We start from the raw sequence: 24,082 nt of genomic DNA, 5'->3' as shown, positions 1-24,082 counted from the left end.
CTCCTCACGTTCATCGGCCACCATCCTGTACTCTGCTATTGTGTCCCTCCACACAGCTCTGTCAGTGCCGGACGACTGCATGAGCTCAGAAAACATGTCATCGCATGTGTGTTTTTTTCGCCGTCTTATCTGAGATAGCCTTTGGAATGGAGGAGGGAGGCTTGAAACATTTGCAGCTGCTGGAGGAAAAAAAGGGAATGAAGTATTTAAAAAGATACATTTTACAGAACAATGGCTATACTCTTTCACAACACTATTCACATTACGTAGCACATGTGATTTTGGTACAAGGTCGCATTTTGCATCTTATAATGTGTGCCTGCAGCTTTGGTGTTATAGATAACACCCAGGGCCGGGCAACAGAATTCAGCTTGCAGGCGGCCACGGTAAGCCATAGTCTTTTGGCTTCTGCAACCTTCATAACAGCAGCCCCCTCCTTTCCCATACCAAGCAAAGCCCGTTGAGTTGGCCATTTAGTGCTGCAGTTTTCCTGTCAACGTGCAGCAGCAGAAACCAAACTAACCCCCTCCCCGCATCCAATTCTCTGGGATGATCGCTTTTCCCCTCCCACACCACCTGGCTGGTATCAGGGAAGATCCCTGCTAGCCAAACGCGAACAGCTCAGCACCAATGGCCTCCCCGCCCCACCGCGTGGCTAACTGCGGGAGGATTTCTTTTCAGCCACAGGCAACCAGCCCAGTAGGAACGGGCACCTCTGAATGTCCCCTTAATCAAATTCCCCTATTTCAACCAGGTTACCATGAATATCATCACTCTCCTGAGGATAACACAGAGATAAAGAATGGATGTTACTTGAATGCCAGCAAACACCGGGACCATACGCTGCCAGGCTTTGTCATGCAATGATACCAGATTACTTGCTACTAGCATGGCGTGGTAAAGTGTCCTACCATGGAGGACGGAATAAGGCTGCTCTCCCCAGAAACCTTCTGCAAAGGCTTTTAGAGTATCTCCAGGAGAGCTTCATGGAGATGTACTTGGAGGATTTCTGCTCCATCCCCAGATACGTTAACAGACTTTTCCAGTAGCAGTACTGGCCACGAATGCATCCCAAGTCCTCAGGGCTACTTAATCATTAAAAACTGCTTGCTTTTATAACATGTATTATATTTAAAAAGGTACACTCACCAGAGGTACCTTCTCCAGCTTCGTTGGGTTGGGAGGGTATTTCAGGGTTATAAAAAGATCTTGGCTGTCAGGGAGAACGGTATGCTGTGTGCTCTCCCCAAGCTCATCCTCCTCCTCCTCATCTTCCCCATCCGCAATATCCTCAGGCATGGCAGAGAGTACTCCAACATCGGAGTCCACGGACAGGAGTGGGGTAGTGGTGGTGGCCTCCCCTAGAATTGCATGCAGCTCAGGGTAGAAGCAGCATGTCTGGTGCTCTGTCCCAGAGCATCCATTTGATTCTTTGGTTTTCTGGTACACTTGTCTGAGCTCCTTAAGTTTCACGCGGCACTGTGTTGTGTCCCTGCTGTAGCCTCTGTCCCTCATGGCCTTGGAGATTTTTTGAAATGTTTTGGCATTTTGTCTTTTGGAACTTAGTTCTGATAGCACGGATTCCTCTCCCCTTACAGCGATCAGATCCAATACCTCCTGTTCAGTCCATGCTGGAGCTCTTTTTCGATTCTGGGACTGCATGGTCACCTGTGCTGATGAGCTCGCCTGGCTAAACAGGAAATGAAATTCAAAAGTTCCAGGGGCTTTTCCTGTACACCTGGTCAGTGCATCCGAGTTCGAAGTGCTGTCCAGAGCAGTCACAATAGCTCCCGGAGGCCAATACCTTCGAATTGTGTCCACACTAACCCTAATTCAAAAGTCAATTTCGGCGCTAATCCCCTTGTTGGGGAGAAGTACAGAAATCGGTTTTAAGAGCCCTTTATGTCGAAAAAATGGCTTCGTTGTGTGGACGGGTACAGGGTTAATTCAGATTTAACGCTGCTAAATCCAACATAAACTTGTAGTGTAGACCTGAGCTACAATAGTCCACCCTAGAGGGGATGAGTGAAGGGATTGGTGTGGCTCGGTTCTCAGCCAAGGGAAAGGAGCAGAGGTTCCTAGGAGGATGGAGGTGAAAGAAGGTATTTCCATTGTTGTTCAAAATTGGGTTCCGAGTCTAGCAAGCCTGAAAAGTGCAGTAGTAGAGGAAGATCAGCATTTGCTAGCTTATGTTATACGCCTTCCCACCAGCAATGCTTTTGAGCCAGCTCTTAAGTCATCATGGTGTTAATCCCGTTCAGGCACTGTGACATTTTTCTGACACTGCTGAGCACAACTGCAGGGCAGGAAATAGACAACTGCATGTCATCAGAGCTGTGTTGACAATAGAGTGTCTGATGTGTCTCAAACCTTTCACACTGAATTATAAGCAGAAGATGAGAATAAACACCTGAATAAAACATGCACTGAGGTTCATATAACACCATCAATCCCCATACAGAATGCCTAATGGAATCAATATGAAAATATTTTGGCCAAAATTTCCAGACTTAGGTGCCAAAAGTTAAGCATGTAAATCCATGTAAATATGTGGTCTCTTTTTCGAAAGGTTCTGAGCACCCACAGCTCCCATTACTGTCACCTTGCAGACTAAGGGCCCATTTTGCTCTCAGATACATTGATATAAATCTGAAATGAATGGATTCTCATTCCCTCTTGTATCTCTGCCCTCCCAGGAACTCAGATAGGAAACAGAACCTACAACCCAAATATTTAGTCTAAGAAAGTGTGTGACATGAGATTTAGGCCATGATTCAGATACCACATTGCAGTGGGAATACTAGTGATTTAACATATTGTAAATAAGAAGAGAAACAGCCCCACAGGTCCAAAAAATCTAGTGTTACGTTGTCATAAATCAGGAGTTATTTCATTGGTTTCAGCCTCACAGTAATGTAACTAGGAGAAAAAAATTGCCCGTGAGGCTGCAAGCTAAGACTAAAGGTTATAGGCTCTCATCACTGCTCATAAACAACTCCTACTGATGTGATGTGGGAGCATGGGTGGAGTAAAGGCAGTAAATGGCCCATAACATTTATATGCTATATATTTGCATGATAATGAAGACCTGATCCTGATCTCATGTAGAGTTTTTTTTAACACCAGTGTAACTCCATTGGCTCCTGATTAGTCAGGTATTAAAGCAGCAGAATTTGGCCATGAACCATGAATTCAACTTAACTTTCAGACTATGGGCCAGATCCTTTGGCCCCACTTCTACCTGCTTGGCACTGCTGGGCAGGGGAAAATTCCCCAGGAAGAGGGGAATGCACAGTGGCTTTGATTTAACTGTTTCTGTGCCATCCACTCCTGACACAGAATGTGTGTGCAAGACTGACAGCATGAGCTGAGGCACAGATGATCCGTGCCTGCCAATAGCGAGGGGGCAGAGTGAGGGCGGCAGGCTTCAGCAGTGTTACTGACCATGCTTAGTTCATGTAAGCATGCTCAGTACAATCCAAGCAGTAAATTGGGGGGGGGAGCACAACACCATGACCCTGCATGTCCCCCTCCCACATGTTCCTCTTGCATGAGGAAGATGGAGGGAGAAGGGGGCCAGCAAGGGTGCACTGGGCTCCAGCTGATCCTTGCCAGTGTGATGCCCTCCAACATAGGTGCTGACTCCATGAGTGCTCCAGGACTGGAGTAGGTGCTCAGCACCCACTGGCAGCCAGCTCCTTCCTCTCCCCCCACCAGCACCTCCTGCCCGCTGTGGATCAGCTGTTCAGTGGCATGCAGGAGGCGCTGGCAGGGAGGGGAGGAGTGGGGACAGGAAGAGGTGAGAGGAAGGGGCGTAGTGGGGGCAGGAAAGGGCGGGGTGGAAGCTTGGGGGAAGTGGTGGAGTAGGAGCGGGGCCTGGGACAGAGAGGGGGTTGAGAACTCCCCGGGATCTGAGTAAGTCAGCGCCTATAACGTAATGGTCCTTACCAATATTACAGCCCCTAGAGTGCCATTCTAACTGCAGCATAAGTTAGAGCTGTCTTTGTTTCCCCCACCACTCAGGTTCCCTGAGCATTGGTGCTAAGCTCACATCAGCTGAATATTGAGCTCAAACTTTCACATTAGTCAGTTTCTCATAAAAACAGTTGGGGAAATAGCTTCTGTCAAGGTTCCTTCCCCACTCTGAACTCTAGGATACAAATGTGGGGACCAGCATGAAAACCTCCTAAACTTACTTTTACCAGCTTAGGTTAAAACTTCCCCAAGGTACAAACTATTTTACCTTTTGCCCTTGGACTTCAATTGCCACCACCAAACGTCTGGGTTTATTTTTAAGAAAGCATTGTTTGGAAACGTCTTTCCCCCCAAAATCCTCACCAAAACCTTGCACCCCCCTGCCTGGGGAAGGCTTGATAAAAATCCTCACCAATTTGCATAGGTGACCACAGATCCAAACCCTTGGATCTTAAGAACAATGAAAAAAGCATTCAATTTCTTACAAGAAGAATTTTAATATAAGAAAAGGTAAAAAGAATCACCTCTGTAAAATCAGGATGGTAAATACCTTACAGGGTAAAAGTCCTGGATCCCTGCAGTGCAATTTGTGGGACTTGGCAGTGATTCTGTAGGGATTCCAGCATTTTTGTAGAGCTATGTTGGCTCTAGAGTGTAAATTTGAGCAATTTGCATGAATGTATCACCCTTTGCAGTTTGAAATAATTGGCTTCAATAAAGACCCTACCACAGGCAACACCTTAAGATGTCTTCAGTTTAATAACTTCACTCCAGGTTCCTAATGTAAATTAATAGGGCAAATAAAGCCTATAAGTGTGCAATGGTGATTACATAGGCCTCATTTTGAAGACTATCTAAATCTGATGGTGCAAGACTTCCTTTACAAAGTGTGTGATTTACACTGTAGGTTGAGGACTGAAAAATCAATGGCCACTTTAATCACTCAGTTAAAGCCTTTGCAAATCATTAGCAATTTGGTGTGTTTAAAATATTTAACCTTGCATTATAAGTCAATTTATTATACTCTGGAATGGCTACTGGAGAATAAGAGAATCATATTAGTCCCTGATAGCTAAATAAGCAAGTATATCATCAAAGTGGAAAGCCTTAGAAATCTACAAGTCACCTCTGTCAGCTTTACCTGATTTATAATGTTTAGCTGAGGTCACTCTTCTAGTAACAAAATATAAGGCAAGTGCCAAGAAAATCCCTTTAAATTACACAGTAATAGTTCACCATGACTTTCACTGATTAGAATAAACTCTTCCAAGATTTGAGCATTGGAACAGAACATGGAGAGTAAGGCATAAGACAACTCCAGTGAAAGACAAATTGTTAATTAAAGCACCTTAACAGAACTTGGCTAATTTCCAGATGGCAGATATGCATGAATGTGTATTTAGAAGAAGAAAAAAAAGGGGGGGGCGGGCTTTCAATCCAGGCAGCCTAATAGTTAATCTAATAAAGAATAAAGGACCGAACACTCTTTCACTTCATGTGGATGATAGCTATTTGTTGGGCTTCCCTCCAAGACCTTTTCCACTCGGCTTATCCAGAACACCTTGTCCAGTTCTGGGAGAACAATTCATCCAGTTCTCTGGAATCCAAAACACTCAGTTTGACTCTGGATTTCATTAGGTTCCTTTATTTGCCATACAGCAAAGCTATACTGAGTTGATCAGATTCAAGCATAGGGTGTGGGTATTGAGCGTAGCACACATCCAAAATTACACAGACAACTGCTTCCTTTATATACATTTACACATTACATTGCATTTTCTATTCATTAAAGTACACAGTTTTGGATTGGATTGGTTACTTTGCAGGAACCAATCCCTGTACAGCATGCTCTGTCCATGTGCTGTTCATGTGGAACTTGATCTTTACATTCCAGGTTTAGCTTGTCCATAGGCCTCTAGCATCAGCATGTTGCTGCTTACTTTAGCTAGCACAGACATCCTGACTCCAGCTTACTGTTTATCAAGCAAGCTCCTATTTACAACTTTACCTTCCATTCACCCTCCCAATTATGCCCACTAAGAAATGAGGTCAGTAACTTATGTCAAGCCAGGCCTACACTAGCCATCTGCAAAACTTTGACCTGAATAAGATGATCCAAATCCTTCTCGCTTACATTTTAGCAGCAGTGCGACATAGATAAAGAGACACAGTAGATGGCTGCTACCTACAGGGTCCCTGGGCTGGGATCCGGAGTAGTGGGCAGGCCTGTGTCCCTCCTCCCCACACCATTAGGCACTGGGGGAAGTGACCTGGACATTGACATACCCCAGAGCGGGAACAGAACTGTAGAGGCCCATCTGGAGAGCTGTGACCAGAAAGGCCCCAACAGGCTGAAGACTTTGTCTGTAGGGAGGGAGCCCTCGGCCACCACTCTCTCCTGAAGCAGGGGCAAACTGAGAGAAAGGGCAGGTATATGCACTTGGCCAAGGGGGTGCATGTGACAGATGAGTGCAGCCCATTACAATTCCAAATATACCTTCTTTCTTTTCTGGGATATATACCCAAAGCAGATGGGTACAGCGTTAGGTGGGATGGTCATAGACTAGTACCCAAAATGTTTTATGTTTTTCCCATTGTCTTAGGTTCATAAGAATATGTTTACTATTGTAGATTTCAAATCTGTTTTATGAGATTGGGTGAGAAATGAGTATTGTACTGAACACCTCTATTTAATAAGGCTGTAGCAGAGTCCTCCCATTTTGAACAAATTAAAAAATACTTTTTAACTGAATTTAGTGCTTATGGAGGATGACAGACTGGCAGCCGTGAAGAATAAAGCTTTCTGCTTACTATGAGGCCAGGTAATGCAAAGGCAAGAGGAGTGCAAGCTTCATCATACCACCCCATCAATAGACCTCAACCCTGCTTTGGAGAGAATCCTCCAGGAGGCATTCAGTCTCCATGCCCATGCCTCCTTCTGCCTGTCTGCTGGCTTGACAGCAATTGTGCTTTTATCCATGTCCACTAGGAACTCCACGGAGCCTAGCTGTCACACAGCCAACATATGGAAACAATTTCCAGACAGTGCTTATTAGGTATCATTGAACTGTGACCCAGAGGTGGACCTTGCATCATCCCATTACAAATTACCTGGATCCTCAGCCTTCTACAGGCAGCTTTTCCTTCCAAAGTTATATTTTATATCTTATTTACAAAAAGGCATTTGGAAGGAAAGGCATGTAAGCTCAAGTACCTTGGCTGCTATAAAGCTCATTTCCAGCAGAGCCAGAGTGTTACATAACTTCAGGTATTGTCAAATATATGGCTCTAAACTGTGTTACGCTGACATCTAGTGGAGATTTATTTAATCTAATATAATAAAACTGCCAATTATTCTAAAGAAAAAGCTCTTACAACTTGATTAATCCCAACAATGGGGAACCTCCAGGGAAAGCCTATTCTGAGCAGAGGCAAAACCTTCTAACCCTTTGCCCACCTCTGATAAATAACTAAGTAGCCAGATTTCAGAGTAGCAGCCATGTTAGTCTGTATCCACAAAAAGAAAAGGAGTACTTGTGGCACCTTGTCTCTAAGGTGCCACAAGCACTCCTTTTCTTTTTAAGTAGCCAGAGATCTCTATATTTCTTCCTCACTCCAGAAACCAAGAGCAAATGGGAGGATTATCCTCCTCTCCCTCCTCCCACCTCTACCCCATACTGTATAGGGAGTTTCTGGCTCTTCCCTTTCTCCCTTCATGTGCAGTGGGGCTGCAGGGACTTCCTTCTCATCCCTGCACCGCTAGCATATTTGAGGGGGAGAAGTGGACTTGGCGATTCAAATATTCCCTCAAACTGGTGTAGCGCCCCCTCTCCTCCCAGTTACCTTCTTTAACACCAGTCTGCTTACAGGTTTTGATGGACAGGTCTGGGTTCTTCTGGATCCCGCCACCCAGTCAGTGTATCTTCTTTATTTTTTCCTATGAATTTATTTGGCGCTGCCTCCACCCCCCCTCGCTCCTTCCTGGCTGGGTCACCAGGGCAGCTCGGGAGGAAAATTCTAACCACAGGGTAACCCCCACTTACTTGTCACATAGTAGGGATCCTCTTCATGCAGGAATCAGGCTGCTTAGGTCCCAGGATTTCCTCTCACCACAAAGGTGTGCAGGGCTCAAGGTGCAGATTACACAACTGTCCTAAAATCCAAACTGTCGTCTCCTAGCCCAGCGTCCAGACACATACACAGCAGGCAGCAGCCCTGAACTAGCAGACAGAGCAGAGCTGACCATGTGGTTACTGGTCTCCCCTAGGGAGCTGGAGGGCTAATTCAGCCTGGCTGGGGAAGTTTCCCAGCAAAACTCTACAAACTGGGAATCATCAGTGGAGAAGGAAAAACTCAGCTAAGGGATCTTCCTTTCTGGTCCCTAGAGGCCAGTTCTCAGGGGGAACCCTGCATGCAGGCCTGGGACTCACCAGCTCCCTACACAGCCAGTCCTGTCCTTGCCCTGGCTGGCTCCAGACAGACTCAGAAATGACTTTTCCCCTTTCTTGAACTCCCTGGGAGAGGCATCTCACTCCCTATTGGTTGCTGGGCCCAGTCTGAGTTTGCCCTGGCTCCCCATCCCTACCAGGGAGAATGTGCCTCTCTCTGAGCAGCCAGCAGACAGAGCCCCAGGAATCTAGTAATCTCCTTGGGGGTTATACTGGGAATGTGGTATCCCCCTCTCTCCCTTCCCACCTCTACCCCATATTGTATGGGGAGTTTCTGGCTCTTCCCTTTCTCCCTTCATGTGCAGTGGGGCTGCAGGGCCTTCCTTCTCAGCTCTGCACCCCTAGCATATTTGAGGGGGAGAAATGGACTTGGCCATTCAAGTATTCCCTCAAACTGGGAATGTAGACAGGTACTCTACCTTGACTGAAACACCACCGTCTATGATGCCAGTACATGAAGCTCTCAGTGCCCTCATTAACTCAACCCCCCAGCTTCTAGCCCCCTCACTGATCAGGATGTACCTGACATGCCCCAGGGTGTAATGCTATTGTAACTCTCACCCACATGCTCAAAAACCTCCAACCTGGTCTTTTAAAACAAAATGCTGTGTTTTATTTTAGATGGTAATTTATTTTTTTACAATCCCTAGATCACTTCCTGGGTGGAAGCCAGGAGTTGCTATGAAAGTGGAGATCTACCTGGTAAAGCAGTGGACAAAGAGCTGATGGGACATTGCCAGAGTTCTTCACAATTCCTCCCTCAAGGAACCAGGTGAGGTGGGGGCAACAGAACTTCTCTTTTTCCCTTTCACAACCATGTGGAAGTGAGGAGTGTTGGCAGGGGCGGGGTGGCCATTTCTTAAGCGCTTTACTAAAAGCAACAAGGGAAGAGCCTTCTCCTAAATGTGCCAGGAACAAGATTCTTTCCCAGGCAGTAACAATAATCCAGATCCTCCAAAGATGTTTAGGATACTCCCATCACAGCACTGAGGAAATAGGCCAGTCTGCAATTGCTGAAGAAGTGTCCTAAGTCAGTTAGAAATCACTCTTTCAGCTGATTAAACAACTGTTGTTGAGGGGCTCTGATGACAAGTCTCTTTCAGTCCTCATCACCTAGGCTGAAGCAATGAAATTGGACAAGGTTGGGTTAAAAGAGAGGGCTTCTCAGGACTATAGAGGGTCCTTGCCAGAAAATGAACTAAGCCTAGTGCCATTCAGAAAATCCAGCTTCAAGGCCAAAATGTGGAAATTGGGATGTGTAAAATTCTGAATGGATGGCCTTATTTATGCACATCTCCCAATTAAGTTATTTTTATATCAAAGTTTCAAACCGATGAAGGAGAAATTTACAAAATATTTAATTTAGTTGTGCAACTTCCATGAAAGTTCAGGGGATTGACAGAACTATGAAGACTAATGTTTGGAACTAAGTGTTTGATTTGTCCTAGCTTTACTTTTTAATGCAAAAGTTCAGTATTTTTTATTATCATCATTTTCACAAAATGGCCAACTTCATATTTTTTTTGACTCATGTCAGTGAAAATCCATAGCAAAGCTAATAACCTCTGGATTTTATCTAGTCAGTGAATTGGGCTGCCTCTGACACCTTTCATGTTCAGGACTGCAAAGCAAGTAGTTTCCGTATCTAGGTCAGTAATATAGCCCAAGAAATATAGAAATCTGCCTAGTTTTGATCTCTCCAGGATTCACTTAATACTACTTCCCTTAAAACAACAACAGTCTATTTTCTGGCTTAATTTTCCTGAGCTATTTTAGAAATGCTTGGATCAAATATTATACTGCAGGCAATAAAAATTGTGGTCATGTTTGGTGAAGGTAAATTAGTTGCTTATGTTATATACCAAACAACCTTGTAAAAGGTAACAAATAGCATAATCATCAAGGAAAACCACTATGTAATTTTGATTTTTGCTAACATAATGGAAATAATTCAAATCATATTCCATTAAAATATCTACTAAAACTATTTGTGCAACTTAAAAGGTAGATTATATGAATGTGTTTCTCACTGCCATTAAATCCATAATTATAAAACAGTTTAACTGGAAATCACCAATGGTACAACTGAATTATAATGAAAAATGTTGTTGCATATTTGTAACAAATAATTCTGAAAATGAACAGTTAGCATATTAGCTCCAGCAAAAAACTGAAAAAAGAAACATAAAATAGCAAGTTGCATTGATCCAAATTTTCATAAATATAAAGGACATCTAAAGTACTGGAATATATAAGCACAAAGACAGGCTGCTGCAATCACTTATTGAAAGTAATCCCACCACACGCAATTGTACTTCAGCAGTTTCATTTAGCTCCCATTTATTGTCCCTATATATCCTTTCCTACTGCTGTTGAGTGGTTCCTCAGATAAATGTTAGATCGCTGATTTGTAACTCAACAGTTTGCTTCAGGGATATGTCCTGTTGGTGCATACCGGAAAATGGTCTCCCACAGGACAGAGGCTCACCCCTATTAATTACCTATATAAATCCAAAAATCTCATCTATGACAGCTCATTCAGAGGAGCCTGGAATTTTTGCCACCTGGAGCTCCTCTTGAAACCATGACCTGACATTTATTCTGTAGGGGGAGACAAAGCCCAGATTGATGACATGAGCTGGCTGGGCAGAAGTAGGTTGATAACTTGCCTTCAGGGACTCCTTCTGTGCAATGAGACCTTCCCAGTATACACTGCTATTACTTTGTAAAGAACATATTACCCCTACAAACAGCCAGTACCAGAGAAATACAAAATCTTCCTTCCGGGTTTACTGGTGTTCCTTGGAAAGCTAATGCCCATTTGACAGACAATTGCCACTCAGCAACGTATTAGCCACTGGGCTAACAGGGCCCCAGCCAATTGGAATGCCCTGGTGCCCTGACCCGGTCTGCCTGCCCACCAGCCCGGGGCTCTTGCACCCGCTCCCTGGCAGGAGTGCTGGGGGGGCGGCAGGAGGAAGGGGTGGGGAGAAACCCCCACTTGCTCTGGCCCAGGGTCCCACAAAACTGTAATCCACCTCTGCTGCCATTCAATTTTGTAGCTGGAATTAGGGATAATGATAACAGGCACAATTGCAGGATGTGTTAGGGCCAACAGTGGTCCAGCTCCTTGTTTACTCAAATTGCTGCACCTCAAGCACAAAAGTGCAGTACTACAAACATTCTAGCAACTATCACTCACCTCCCCAGCTGGTCGCGGTATTCTGAGACCTCCTGCAAATTTTTAATATCCCATCAGTGTGCTACCTGCTTTTCTACCAAATCACCTTAGAACCTCCTTAGCTTTCATAATAACTTCAGCAATGCTAAATGGCCTGCCCAGTAGAACATCAGTGCTTCCCCGCAATACATGTGTTTCAGATTCTGGTCTCCCGTGTTGTCCTGGGGTCCTACTGACCCATTTCCAGTGCAATCCTGGGTCATGTGGTAGATGTGGGGCTGATGAGAAAATGGTTGCTGTGGTTATGTTGCTGAACAGACAATGTGACTAGGAGAGGATTTCATAAGCAGGTTGATAATGGTATTTTATACCAGCAATAGGCAACTCCAAAAGCAACTTCAGAGTTGCAACTTTTTATAATGATCTGATTGCCTATCTATGACAAAGGTTACATAAGTACTGTTGTATTTTTATGGATGAATAGAATCCCGCCTTTTTCATACTACAATTACTGTCTTCAGAGCTGTTGTGTTCTGTATGCATGGAATCCACTTCTCCCATATCCATCCCCAGTAGTCAGGTTTTATTGAGGACAAGCAGAAAGGTTGGAGATGTGAAATCCACCCTCCAACCCACAGCCAAGGTATGGGGATGGAAGACAATACTCTTAGCTAGAGGCAGAAGTAGCTGCTTCTTCCCCACACACATTGAGCCCAAGGGACTTTAGGGCCACAGGATTAATGTAAAGTGTAACTTCAGTTGCCAGCTCCTTGGCCCTCTCCCTTGCAGTTCTCTATGGTGGCTATGCAGGATCAGCAGGAAGCCCTTTGGAGGTGTAAAGATATACAGGTAAATTTGTTTAGATAAATCATAAATCCCTTGAAGAACAAGTATGTCATTATAAAATGACTGTGAAGAGCAGGATTATGACTTGCTCTGTACCCACCTTACAGGTCACAACTTGGGGGGGGGAAAGAACCCCCTGGGGATGCAGCTCCCCTGCCACACAGGCGGGCCGGCAAAGGGCAGAGCCTTGACTCTATCCTGCATGATTCTCTTCCAACACAGGTGAGCCAGTGCAGAATGAGAATGAATCTGCACCTGCTAACAGGCTGGCACAGACATCTTCCTAGAGCGAGGAAGGAAGGGAGCAGATTGTGGCTCTGAGCTAATTCAGTCTCAGGCCTGCTTGTGGGGCAGTACAACTCCGGGCCGATTACATTCTCACAATCTAGTCTCAAGTAATCCCCTCCTCTTCCGGTGATGTATTTCGGATAATCACAGGGCATTATGGCCTACAATGTGTTTGATCACATCCCTTTTAGCTAGCTGATGTTTTACAAGGATAGATACCATAGACCAGGAAACTGCTGTCTTATGAATAATTCAGGAGCTTCTGTAAATATACAAATAAGGTTATTTTAGAATATAAACTACTTTCTGTTCCTTTAAATCATTTTTCATAGGAAACTGAATAGTACAATATTTCTGAAAATGCTCTTGGCATAATTTAGAGCAGCTCCAAAGCTGCTCCAAGTTACGTTGCCTGCAGGCAGAGACAGGGGCTGTAGTGGACAAGAAGTTGGCAGACTGCAAACCTCCGTTTGCCCTGGCATGCACCTTTCTTTCCCTCCCTGCCCTCCAACAAACTCATGCTGAAAGGGGCGGCACAAAGCTGCCTGTACTAGTTCCCTGTGTGAGGATTTCCTGTGATGGGGAATCCTTGGCTGCCCTGTTAGGGCAGCTTTCCAAATGGTGCAAATGACCTGGAACCAGAGCGCTAGTTGAGCTCATTTTGTTTTGACTTTCAAATCATGTAGATTCGGGAGAGGAAAAATGAAGATCCAGAAAAGGAGGAGGGGGAATTTTGAAATGTTAAATATGTTTTTTGCCAAAATGTCATTTGTATTGACATTTTCCAGCCAACACTAGTAGTTGTGGATAGGAAATCACAGAACTGGATTTTTAATAAAATAAAAGCATGCATCCCTACACTGATTTGCCAGCAGAGATGATTCATACTAGGAGAGCTAAGAAAATGGATTGTTATACACTTCAACTTCTCTTTTGATTTAGCATTTTAAATTGGCTGTAGGAGTTCTTGGATGCAGTCAGGACTGGAGGAGATTTCTCCCCAACCCCAGGGAAACAGACACACATGCTCATTTAACAACTAATTGATTTATTTAACAATACAAATTTTCTTTCTACTGCTTGGTTTAGCAGAGAGAAGTTGAGAAACAAAATTAGCTTATTTTCTTGAAGTTTAAATGTTTACACAAAAACAACCTTTACTTCAGCAAATATAAAATTTACACACACAAACTACATTAAAAAGAACAGAATCATGACAAACCAACAAAAGGATGGGAATTCAGAGTAAAGGACCAAATGTCTAGGAAAGATAGAATGAGGCAATGTTAAGAAGGCATCCCACCTGTACACCTAGGTATTTGAAGTCTGATGTGTGATATGAAACCAAGTACATTAAAATAAGAATTACATCTCTTTTATAGCATATATTTTGTGATTATAAATATCTGAATTCTGTAGGTCACATATTTAATATGTGAAATATATATTTTGCCCCTTCTTGGAAATTCATTGGAGTGTTGTGCATGCATTCTTCTACATACAGTGATCAGCAAGGTCTTTGAAGTCTCTCCCCAGACTTTAGTTATCTCTTGTATGTAGCATAGTTCCTTGGTTCTTAGAAGCATGTTTCTTTGCCAATATGTATTATTTCTCACTATGTATAATTCTGTAGTGAGAAACTGAAGTTGCATTCAGCAGTGATTGCTAGTACTTTGTTCACTTGCACTAGTTTATTACCACACTAAAGTCTCCACTGTATTGGCCAGTTCCCTAACTTACTCCCCGTTGCCCTTCACAGCCTAAGGTCCAAATCCTACTAACAGCTCCTAAATATATCTAATTAGAGATATATGGGATATATAGTCCTTTGAGCCACCTTGAGAAACGGTACAAATATTTAGAATAGAGCAAATGACACATGCTAAAGGCCACCTCATCCAAGAACAGGGATGTAACAGTGATAATTAACTTTAGATAATCTTTAAATTCTTCCGCTGCTTTGATATTAAAACCTTGAAATTCTGCTTTCTACATATTTAATGTACAGAACATCTTAATAATGGAAGAGCTATGTCTCCAAAAACACAAGGTCACATAGGAGAGAATTACTTTTAAAACAGGAGCCAATTATTTGTAAATTAGTTTTAAAGGGATCAATGAACACTTTAGCTGTACTCTGCTATTACTCAAGTATCATCACTACAGTGATCAACACCCTAAAGAGAAAATTAGTGACTGTAGTTTTCAAACTGTATAGAATATACACTTGCATTTTTGTTGCACACAATTTCCTGGTGATGAGTCTAAAACTCTCTTCTAATTTTCACAGGTTTCAGAGTAGCAGCCGTGTTAGTCTGTATTCGCAAAAAGAAAAGGAGTACTTGTGGCACCTTAGAGACTGTTAGTCTCTAAGGTGCCATAAGTACTTCTTTTCTTTTTTCTAATTTTCAGTTTCACTTGCAATAATGCACTTCCCCACAAGTGTTTCCAATCTCTTTTATAATATCATAACCCCTGCCTAAATCTCCTCTATTCCTTTCTTTCCCAGAAAGCTGACAAAGCATCCAATCGGACTTTGGAAGACTCTTTTCAATGGACAATTGCAGTTCTCTGGCTGGGCGAGCCACATTCTTGCCATTCAAATTAAGAAACAAAGCCTCAAGCTATTATGAGCCTGGCCCTGCTCCAGCTGAACAAATGAATGGAAAACTCAGGTTGGCTATTATGTGAGCAGGATTGGGCCCATATAATTTATCCACAATAACTGCCATAGCAACCTCTCATTAACTGCTCTCATTTTAACTCAAAAACCTTGTTAGTTTAAAAAACAACAACAACAAAAAAGGGAAAATATTTTCTGTTTAAAAAAAAATCCAATGGAAAATTTTTACTTTTAAACAATCCACAGATATACATTAAACATTTAATAGTAAGCCTTTGCTTGTGTATATTAATCCATAGGGACCTGCGATACAACAGCTTTGCATCACTGTTATATTTAAATTCACTCAATACTAATTTAAATTAGGAAAACAAAGAAACTGCTCCGTGGGGAACATGTTTATTGTGTTTGAGATGATACACTGGGTGCTCTCTGAGCTACAAAGGGGAAAAGGAAATCCTTTCATTACAAACTGACAAAGGTAAAAGTTAAAACAGTTTTCACAACAGCATGTACCACATATTGGAAATAGATCTGGGTTTAATACAAATGACATAATTCCTAGTAATCTACAGCTACCTTTAATAACTTCATACAGATAATGAATTAGGCTAAAATGCACTATAATATTTGGTTGACTTCAGGAACAGTATCCTTAGTACATCACAAAATACATTTTGATATCCCAAAGAAGCAAGACTTGCAAGTAGGCTTTTTAAACATAACTAATCTACAGCTACAAAGTTCTACTCCTGAGAGCATTTACCTTTTTTAGGGGGCAGAATCCCAGTCTTCAAAAGGATAAAAGCAGAGAGTAGAATCAGTATAACATACACAGAAGTCCGTATTGTAAAGGCTATAAAGATTTGTTGCACACTGTCAAGTTGCCTCCTGCACCCTCACAGAGCACAAGTAGTTTAATGTCATTTATGTTGCATATCTCTTGGTCCACTGTCTGGCTATCCTGTCATGTTCTGCTCTGTTGGTCAGGTACTGAGTGGCTATGCTTCCGACCAGAGGATCAGCTGTAACGGTTTGGGGTAAAAGAAGAGGAAGATAGGGAAGAAAAACAACATCAGAAATCGTTCTATTAAAAAAGGAAATATTTTAAAAATCACTTGCTTCCCAATACACCCTCTTTGTGAGGCCAGAAAATGCTAGGCTTTGTAGCAAAGGGCTTGACACACATGACATTTTCAAGAACACACACCCAAAGTAAAACAAATAGGAAGGATTTTAATCTGTTTTGATTATCTGCAGGCTCCAACATTTAGTTTCTTTAAAAGACAGACAGACATCTGTGTTAAAACGTTACAGCTTTTCATTTTAGCTGACTGTCTTAAAGACAGCTACAGGCTAGGAGTTGTGTAAAACTAGAAACAGCCCAGGAGCCATTTGTGTCTGGAACTGCTTGATATTATGCAAAATATATAATATTTTCACACTTTTAAAATGTTAAACTTAAAAAGAACTTCACATGCCACAGCAGGCCAAATGACTCCTGTGCAGATTAACACATCAAAGGTGTGTTAGAGGTGTTAGAGGTTACAAAAGCATGATCTGAAAGATTTCCTCATGAGACCCTTGAAAGAACAGTTGGTTACTTCCAAGCTTATTAAATATCACATAGAGTCCGGTGCGACTGTATGAAAATTTAGGTGACTATCACCTTAACTGGAAGCCCATTCTCTGTAAAGAACCTCCTGACTGGTCTCTCATAGAGTACATCTACACTGCAAAAAAAACAAACCCATGCAGCGCGGCGCATGCAGAGCGTGGGTCAGCTGACTCAGACTCGCACTATGGACCTAAAAATAGCAGAGTAGATGTTCTTGCTTGGCCTGGAGCCTGGGCTCTGAAACCTGGAACATCTACACTGCTATTTTTAGCCCAAAAGCATGAGCCCGAGTCAGATCACCCAGGCACTGAGACACACTGCTGCAAGTTGCTGGCTTTTTTTTTGTTTTTTGCAGTGTAGACATACCCTTAGTTAACCTATGCTCCCCAGGTCTCCTGTGACCAAGGATCATCAGGATTAATTTTATAAATACAGCAGGGGCCCGCTTAAATCTTTCTGCTGCTGAGAAGTGTTACCAGATCTACTGGAACTCCTGCAAACATGGATAGGGAAACTCTTCGACAACAGCAACATTTTTCAAAAACCTGTGCACCTATTAGCAAGTTTTATTAGTTCAGCTGTCCTCCCCCTTAAGTTTTCTTACTGTCTCTCTTTGTATATAGTCGATGATCATACTTGTATCTGAAAGGTAAACTTTCCCTCCGCGTCCATATCTTTCTGAAAATAAGGTTACTAATCCTGGACAGTTTATTCCACTGTTTTTCAAACTGGGTGGTGTGGCATACCCTCCCTGGAGGTGGGGGAACAACGAAGTTATACCGGGGGGGGGGGCGGCGGGGAGTGGCGGGCTGTGGACCGTCAAGTATCCAGGCCCCAGCAGGGCAGCACTGGGGAAAGCGCTCTCCCCAGTCTCATTCAATTTGAGCTCTGGCTCCCTGCCCTGAGCAACCCCTTTAACAACTTGAAATAGAAGAGTAAGAAAAGCAGGGGAGCTAAAATGTTTGGTTACAGGGACAGATACACCATCAACATTTCACCTTCTTTGCTTTCCCCCTTCCTTTATTTGAAAACATCAGAGTGTACCTTCAACTGAACAACATGAAAACTAAGATATTTCATAGAATAACTGTACGTGCTAATGTACAGGATTTTTATGAATTTGAAGTGCTGGATGCATAGTGTAGTATATATTAACGAATTCAAGGCTCTTTCATGATAAAACCCTTGACCAAATCCTGCTCCCATTTAACCTAGTGTAAATCCAGAATAAATCCACTGATTTAAAAGTATTGGCCCGTATTCCTTCCAGTTTCACAGTCTTGGAGCTGTTTGAAACAGTCACCTCTTAACCTGAAAATCTGAATTGTCTTCCCCTCCCCAAAAAATATATTTAAGGAGGTTGAACAGGAAGCTGTTTTTCATATAATGATCAAGTGGTTAAGGCACTGGACTGGGAGTCAGGAGATCTGGGTTCTGTTTCTGGATTGTCCACTAACCTGCCATGTACGCTTGGGCAAGTCATGTCAACTCTCTGTATCCCGTTTCCTCCTTCTGTAAAACGGGATAATGCTATTTACTCTCCTTAAAGATGGATGAGTGAAAAGAGCCATATGAGAGCTAAGGACTGAAGTGTGAACTAGGCACTGGCTACGCGAAGGCTAGAAAATATATTGCAGGGAGCAATCTTGCCATGATACAAGTTTAGATGGATTTAAATAAAACAAGGGGTTTTAATCTCTAATCTCAAACATCTATTTTAAGAATGACAGCATTATTCTATAGAGAATCCTCTATTGAATCATTTTTGCAGCAAATGAGCAAGAGTTCATGTTTGGTAAATTAGAATTTGCTTACCAGGATTGCAGTCTGTCAAGAGAGAACAAATAGACAGCAAAACCTTTGAAATAGTCAAAGCAGGGCTCCAGTTGTCTTTCAGAATATCCAGACAGATGACTCCCTGACTGTTGATGTTGCAGTGATAGATTCTGGTACGGAAAGTAACCTAAAGTTACAGACAAAAACCATTAAGTGCTATCTATGAATAGCCTATCCCTACCTTTTGGGTAGCAGAAGTTTTGAAGGATGCACTCTGAATAGAGCAGAATGTCTGCAGAGATCTTTCTCGTTCCCTGCATTTTAATGCACTTATCAAAAAAGTACACATTTTGCTTCATTCATTTTAACTCTTCAGGAGCCTTGGCCTCATTCACTGCACATTTAGTAGGTAAATCACTTTTATACAGACTCTTTGGCATGCAAACCAAGTCATACAGAATACTACAAATGCAACGTGTATTCAGTATAAATATTATATTGTGTTTGAGTAACCGTTTGATCATGAGCAAGACTATTACAATTATTGCAATGCATATGTACAAATGAACAGGGTTTGGCTTGCATGTGCAATCTTAGCTTTATCTTTTCCTTACTTTTCAGTACCTAACTGTGCAACCTTAGTATCCATTTAAATATTGCTTTTTAGGGAATGTATTGCTATTGTCATCTTCAAAGCATTTTACATTTAAATCCTCATCACATCCCCGTTAGGCAGGAATTACTATACTTATAAAACATTTCTGTTGCAGTAAGTGCCATCATACTTCTGTTTTAATTGATTTCAGATTAATATTCATATAGTATGAAAATGGTTTCTAAGCATAAACAAAATGTGTAAGAAATATTTCAGTGCATTAGTTGCAGAAGGCATAGTTTATGGGAGAGATGAGTAAAACATCCATTTTCATTTTACTATACTTTGGGAGACAAATCTGAATGTCTGATGAAACTCACGCAATTCACATAATAGTGTAATCTTGATATGAAATTAGAAATATTCTGCAAAAACTCTTCATCATTCCATGAAAACAAACTTGCGTCAAAAAACATTATGGTTTGTGTTTTGAGCTTTTCGGGAAGTCTGAGAATACATTATTCTTTATGTTGTAGTGCCCCAAGGAACCAAAATACATAAATAAATAAAAAAGACACTTCAATGTGCAGTGGCAGTCAAAAAGGCAGATCTAATCAGTTTCAGTTACACTGACATTTTATAATAATGGATACTGTCACAGGATTCTTAGCCAGCTGGAAGGTACAATGTTACATTTTTTAGTTGAATTTATTCAGTTCTAATATCCTTTCTTTTTGTTGCCGATTGCTATGAAACTTATGTGTAAAGAGAAGCTACCTTTTATTGGAATTAGTTTTTCACCTATTACTCCTGACCAATTACTTTAGAATTATCACTAAATTCACCACTAGGAAAGTTGGAAAAAAATATGGATTGTAAAGCTGACATATTTCTTGAAATTGTTTGCCAAGATTTTCAAAGGTGGTTTGGGGCATCTTTTAGGACATCTTAAAAGGGCCTAATTTTCAGAAAGTGCTGAGCACTCATCTGAAAATCAAGGCCTTTCTCCAAAAAATCATTAGTCATTTAAAAAATTTTGGTCACTATAAATAAAAACCTTACCCTTACCTTTGGTGGCTTGAATGGATAATCTGACGAAAATGTGATATCCAGGAAAAAAACACCTCCTTCATATACAGAACCTGGGGGTCCAAGTATAGTTGATCTCCATTCATAAATGTTATCTCCTTTAGGGCCAGCACTATTTAAAAAGAGAGAGAGAATCAACTTTACCTTTATGAATAACATTTGTAGTGATTACCTTTTTACCAGTTATTATGTTTAATACCAATCATTTACATGACTTCAGCAAGTGCCAAGCTTCTCATTGACTTCAGTGTGGGATTATTGCTTAAAACTAGGCATTGTATGTAGGTACCTAGCTGAATCAGGACCTTAGTCCCTTTGAATGTTCTGGCAATGGAATGGATAACCATTCCACGTTCTGGTAATGGAGTGGATTCATTGGACTATCACTGTATTAAACACAATTTCCATCTTTATGTTCTGGAATATTTAGCTGCAGTAAGCTTCTGTGTTCTGTCCTTCCAGTTACACGGGACATATATATAAAAAAGAAATATCCCTCGCACCCACTCACAGGCTCTGGGGCATTAGAAAAAAAATGGTCACAATTTATATTAAGGGCACATTTATAAATAGTTTATAAAGGGTTAATATTATAAATGATTAATAGATGTTTTGATAAGAAGTTAACTGATTTAGAGATTGTTAGGCTCCAACAGGTGAACAGACTGTTTGTTTGTAACCATGGCTTATAGCCATCTATAAACATCATCTATGGCTGTGCTTATACCCAACTATAAGATATACTACTCCAGTCTGTAATATCTATTAACCATTTATACAATTAATTATAAAAGTACCTTAAAGTAAAGTGTGATTAACGAGAGTAATAGTGTTGAGCTGTTACATGTTTACTGTCACTTGTTTAGGATAATATAGAGTAAAATTTTGTACTCCCCATACTGGAAAGTTTAATGACAGGTTGCAGAGTAGCAGCCGTGTTAGTCTATATCCGCAAAAAGAACAGAGGTACTTGTGGCACCATAGAGACTAACAAATTTATTAGAGCACAAACTTTTATGGTCTACAGCCCACTTCATCGGATGCATAGAATGGAACATATAGTAAGAAGATATATATATAAATATACATATATATACACACACACACAGATAAGTTGGAAGTTGCCATACAAACTGTGAGAGGCTAATTAGTTAAGATGAGCTATTATCAGCAGGAGAAAAAAACTTTTGTAGTGATGATCAAGATGGCCCATTAAGACAGTTGACGAGAAGGTGTGAGGATACTTAACTTTAGGGAAATAGATTCAATATGTGTAATGACCCAGCCACTCCCAAGTTTAAGGTTCTCTTATGGGGAAAAAAAATAAGGAATTTAATCTATTGTAACACAGCACCCCCAAATTAATAGGAACCTCCATAATTCTATATTTGTGTTACTACATGCTGTATATTTTAAAAATGGTAATATTATAGACATTTTCCTCAGGAAGGAAAGTGCATGTTATACAAATTTTCTAGCAACTGAATTGATGTCAATATTACAAAACTGTTTATGAAATAATGAGCTAGCACTTTCCCATCTGCTGAGATGTTAGAATTAATGCTGTAAAAATATGAGCGTCTGTCTACATCCCTTCTCAAAATATTCAAAACAAAACTATTTCTCCATAAAGCAGGCATTGATTTAAAAAATATAAGTAAGCCTCTACAAAAACGTAATTTAAGGTAATGTTTTGATTTTACATTTGCAGATTCCTCTCTTCACGAGATCAACGCTGATGGCTGTGCAGAGTAACATAGCTTGAGAAAATGGCAATACGAGCATTCGTGTCTTACTGCAAACCAGTTTCTTTCCTGCTTTAATACTCAGAAGAACAACTTTTTCATCATCATCATTATGCATCCACACATCCTGTGCCATAAACATGGAAGCATTTTTTAGCCTTAAGATGACATTCAAGAGACAGCCAAATGCTGATTTTAATTATGAATTCTCTTCCCGTTATAATTCATAGCTTATTCATGTTTGTTAATCAGTGACTGTTTTATGCACCAAATAATTAGTCTGTTTGAGGCCTTTTCTTTATATGGCAAAAATAATCAGGAATTCTAGGCAGCATTTTAAAATAAATTTTAAAAATAATCTCTGGTGGTATTGTAGCTATTGTCCCTTTACCAAAAATAAAAGTAGACAGCTTCCAGGTTATAATTATCTTAACTTCGTTGAAAAGAAATACTACAGATAAAATTTGGGCCTGTAAATCTTGACCCACGTCCTTTTGATTTGTATTCCATGTACAAAGGAGTTAACAAAAACTGCAGAACAATTTTAGAAGAAAAAGTGAAAACTATGTAGGAAGATGCCAAGCAATAGTTCTTAATGCAGTAAATTGTTTGTACCTCACATCGCTACTGTAGATTATTCCATTCATGCTTTCTAAAAAGCATTTAGCAATTAGCATAAGAACTAAAAATACTGGAGCAATAATGATAATATTTAAAATCCACATAGGCCACTGAAAAGTTTTAATTAATTCTTGATATCAGGCTTATAGCTAATTAATATTATGCGTGGAAACTAAATTTCTATGAAGCAATTCAATTTCAGCATTAGTTGTCCTAATGGTTATTTTATAGTCTAATGCAGAGGTTAATGTTCTTGCCTCACGTGTCAGCTACCTTTCTTTCATATAATTCTAATGGCCGGATGGCACTCAATCAGATTAATGACATAGCTGAATGACAATAGCGACATATTTCAGCCAAATGAATCAATCCCAATTAAGTACAGTTGTGGCATCTAGCGTTGAGCCAAAATATCTGGCAATCACTCACCATCTCGGAACAAGGCACCTATCAATTAATAGCCCAGCATCTAAGTGCAATAACTCTCCATTTATTATTTTGTGTTATCTTCTATGCTACTATTAGTCCTATGTAAAGGATAAGGTTACATGTGGGGAGGAGAATGCTATTTTGAAGGTTAGAATATTCCATCTTTATAAGAAGGGAAGAAAGTGCTCTATTGGTACAATATTCAATATCCCTCTCACAGCTGAGAAAACAGTGCCACAACTTCAGAAATAAGATAACATTGTAACAGTATATACACACAAAGGAGAAAATTGTTAAATCAAAAGGATGGTCATTGTATTACTTTTAACTGAGGTTTGGGAAATTTGTTACAACAGTTGGAACAGTGCCCCATGCTCCAGTAGTGTGAGAGATACTTTAGCTTCACTAATGACTGAAAACTCCAGCAATTGCAACATTATTGATATGTGGAGACCATACTAAAGAGTGTAATATACAGCTAAGACAACACTTATTTCCAATCAGTTTTTTTCTACAGCGCATTCAACCACTAAATACAGAACAGCCGCTGGCTAAATGTACCAAGCTACATTTTCTTTTCTTTACCTGTTGAACAAAGCAACACTCACTCCCTCACAGCGCTGATGGAGTATGACTGACACAGGGATCAGCAAACCAGAGAGACTAGAATTACTCACAATAGGATCAGGGCACCAAGGATCCAGTGATTAGGGAGATTGTGGAGAGCACTGGAACCTAAAGGCCTAATTCAGCAAAGTGTTTAATCATGTGTCTACATGAAAAAATGCAAGTAGTCCTGTGGCCCTGATTCTCCACTAGGTCAATATGCAGCTTAGAGATAGCGGAGC

At 41.1% G+C, this 24,082-nt stretch overlaps 1 protein-coding gene across 5 annotated transcripts in view; it reads right to left on the bottom strand.

The window, feature by feature from the left end:
• Positions 1 to 15,741: 15,741 nt before the first annotated feature.
• Positions 15,742 to 24,082, bottom strand: part of UBE2E3 (ubiquitin conjugating enzyme E2 E3) — an 83,472-nt gene continuing 75,131 nt past the window's right edge. For all 5 annotated transcript variants that reach the window (XM_043505429.1, XM_038422433.2, XM_038422432.2 and 2 more), the window contains exons 4-6: positions 20,419 to 20,551; positions 18,795 to 18,942; positions 15,742 to 16,386 (exon numbers count right to left, since the gene is read on the bottom strand). In XM_043505429.1, the coding sequence (XP_043361364.1) occupies positions 16,289 to 16,386; positions 18,795 to 18,942; positions 20,419 to 20,551 (379 nt within the window). In that variant the 3' untranslated portion in view covers positions 15,742 to 16,288. The remainder of the gene's footprint in view (positions 16,387 to 18,794; positions 18,943 to 20,418; positions 20,552 to 24,082) is intronic.

This window comes from Dermochelys coriacea, chromosome 11, assembly GCF_009764565.3.
Source record: "Dermochelys coriacea isolate rDerCor1 chromosome 11, rDerCor1.pri.v4, whole genome shotgun sequence".
Classification (NCBI taxonomy): Eukaryota; Metazoa; Chordata; order Testudines; family Dermochelyidae; genus Dermochelys; species Dermochelys coriacea.
This window is presented reverse-complemented; position numbering and strand designations above follow the sequence as displayed.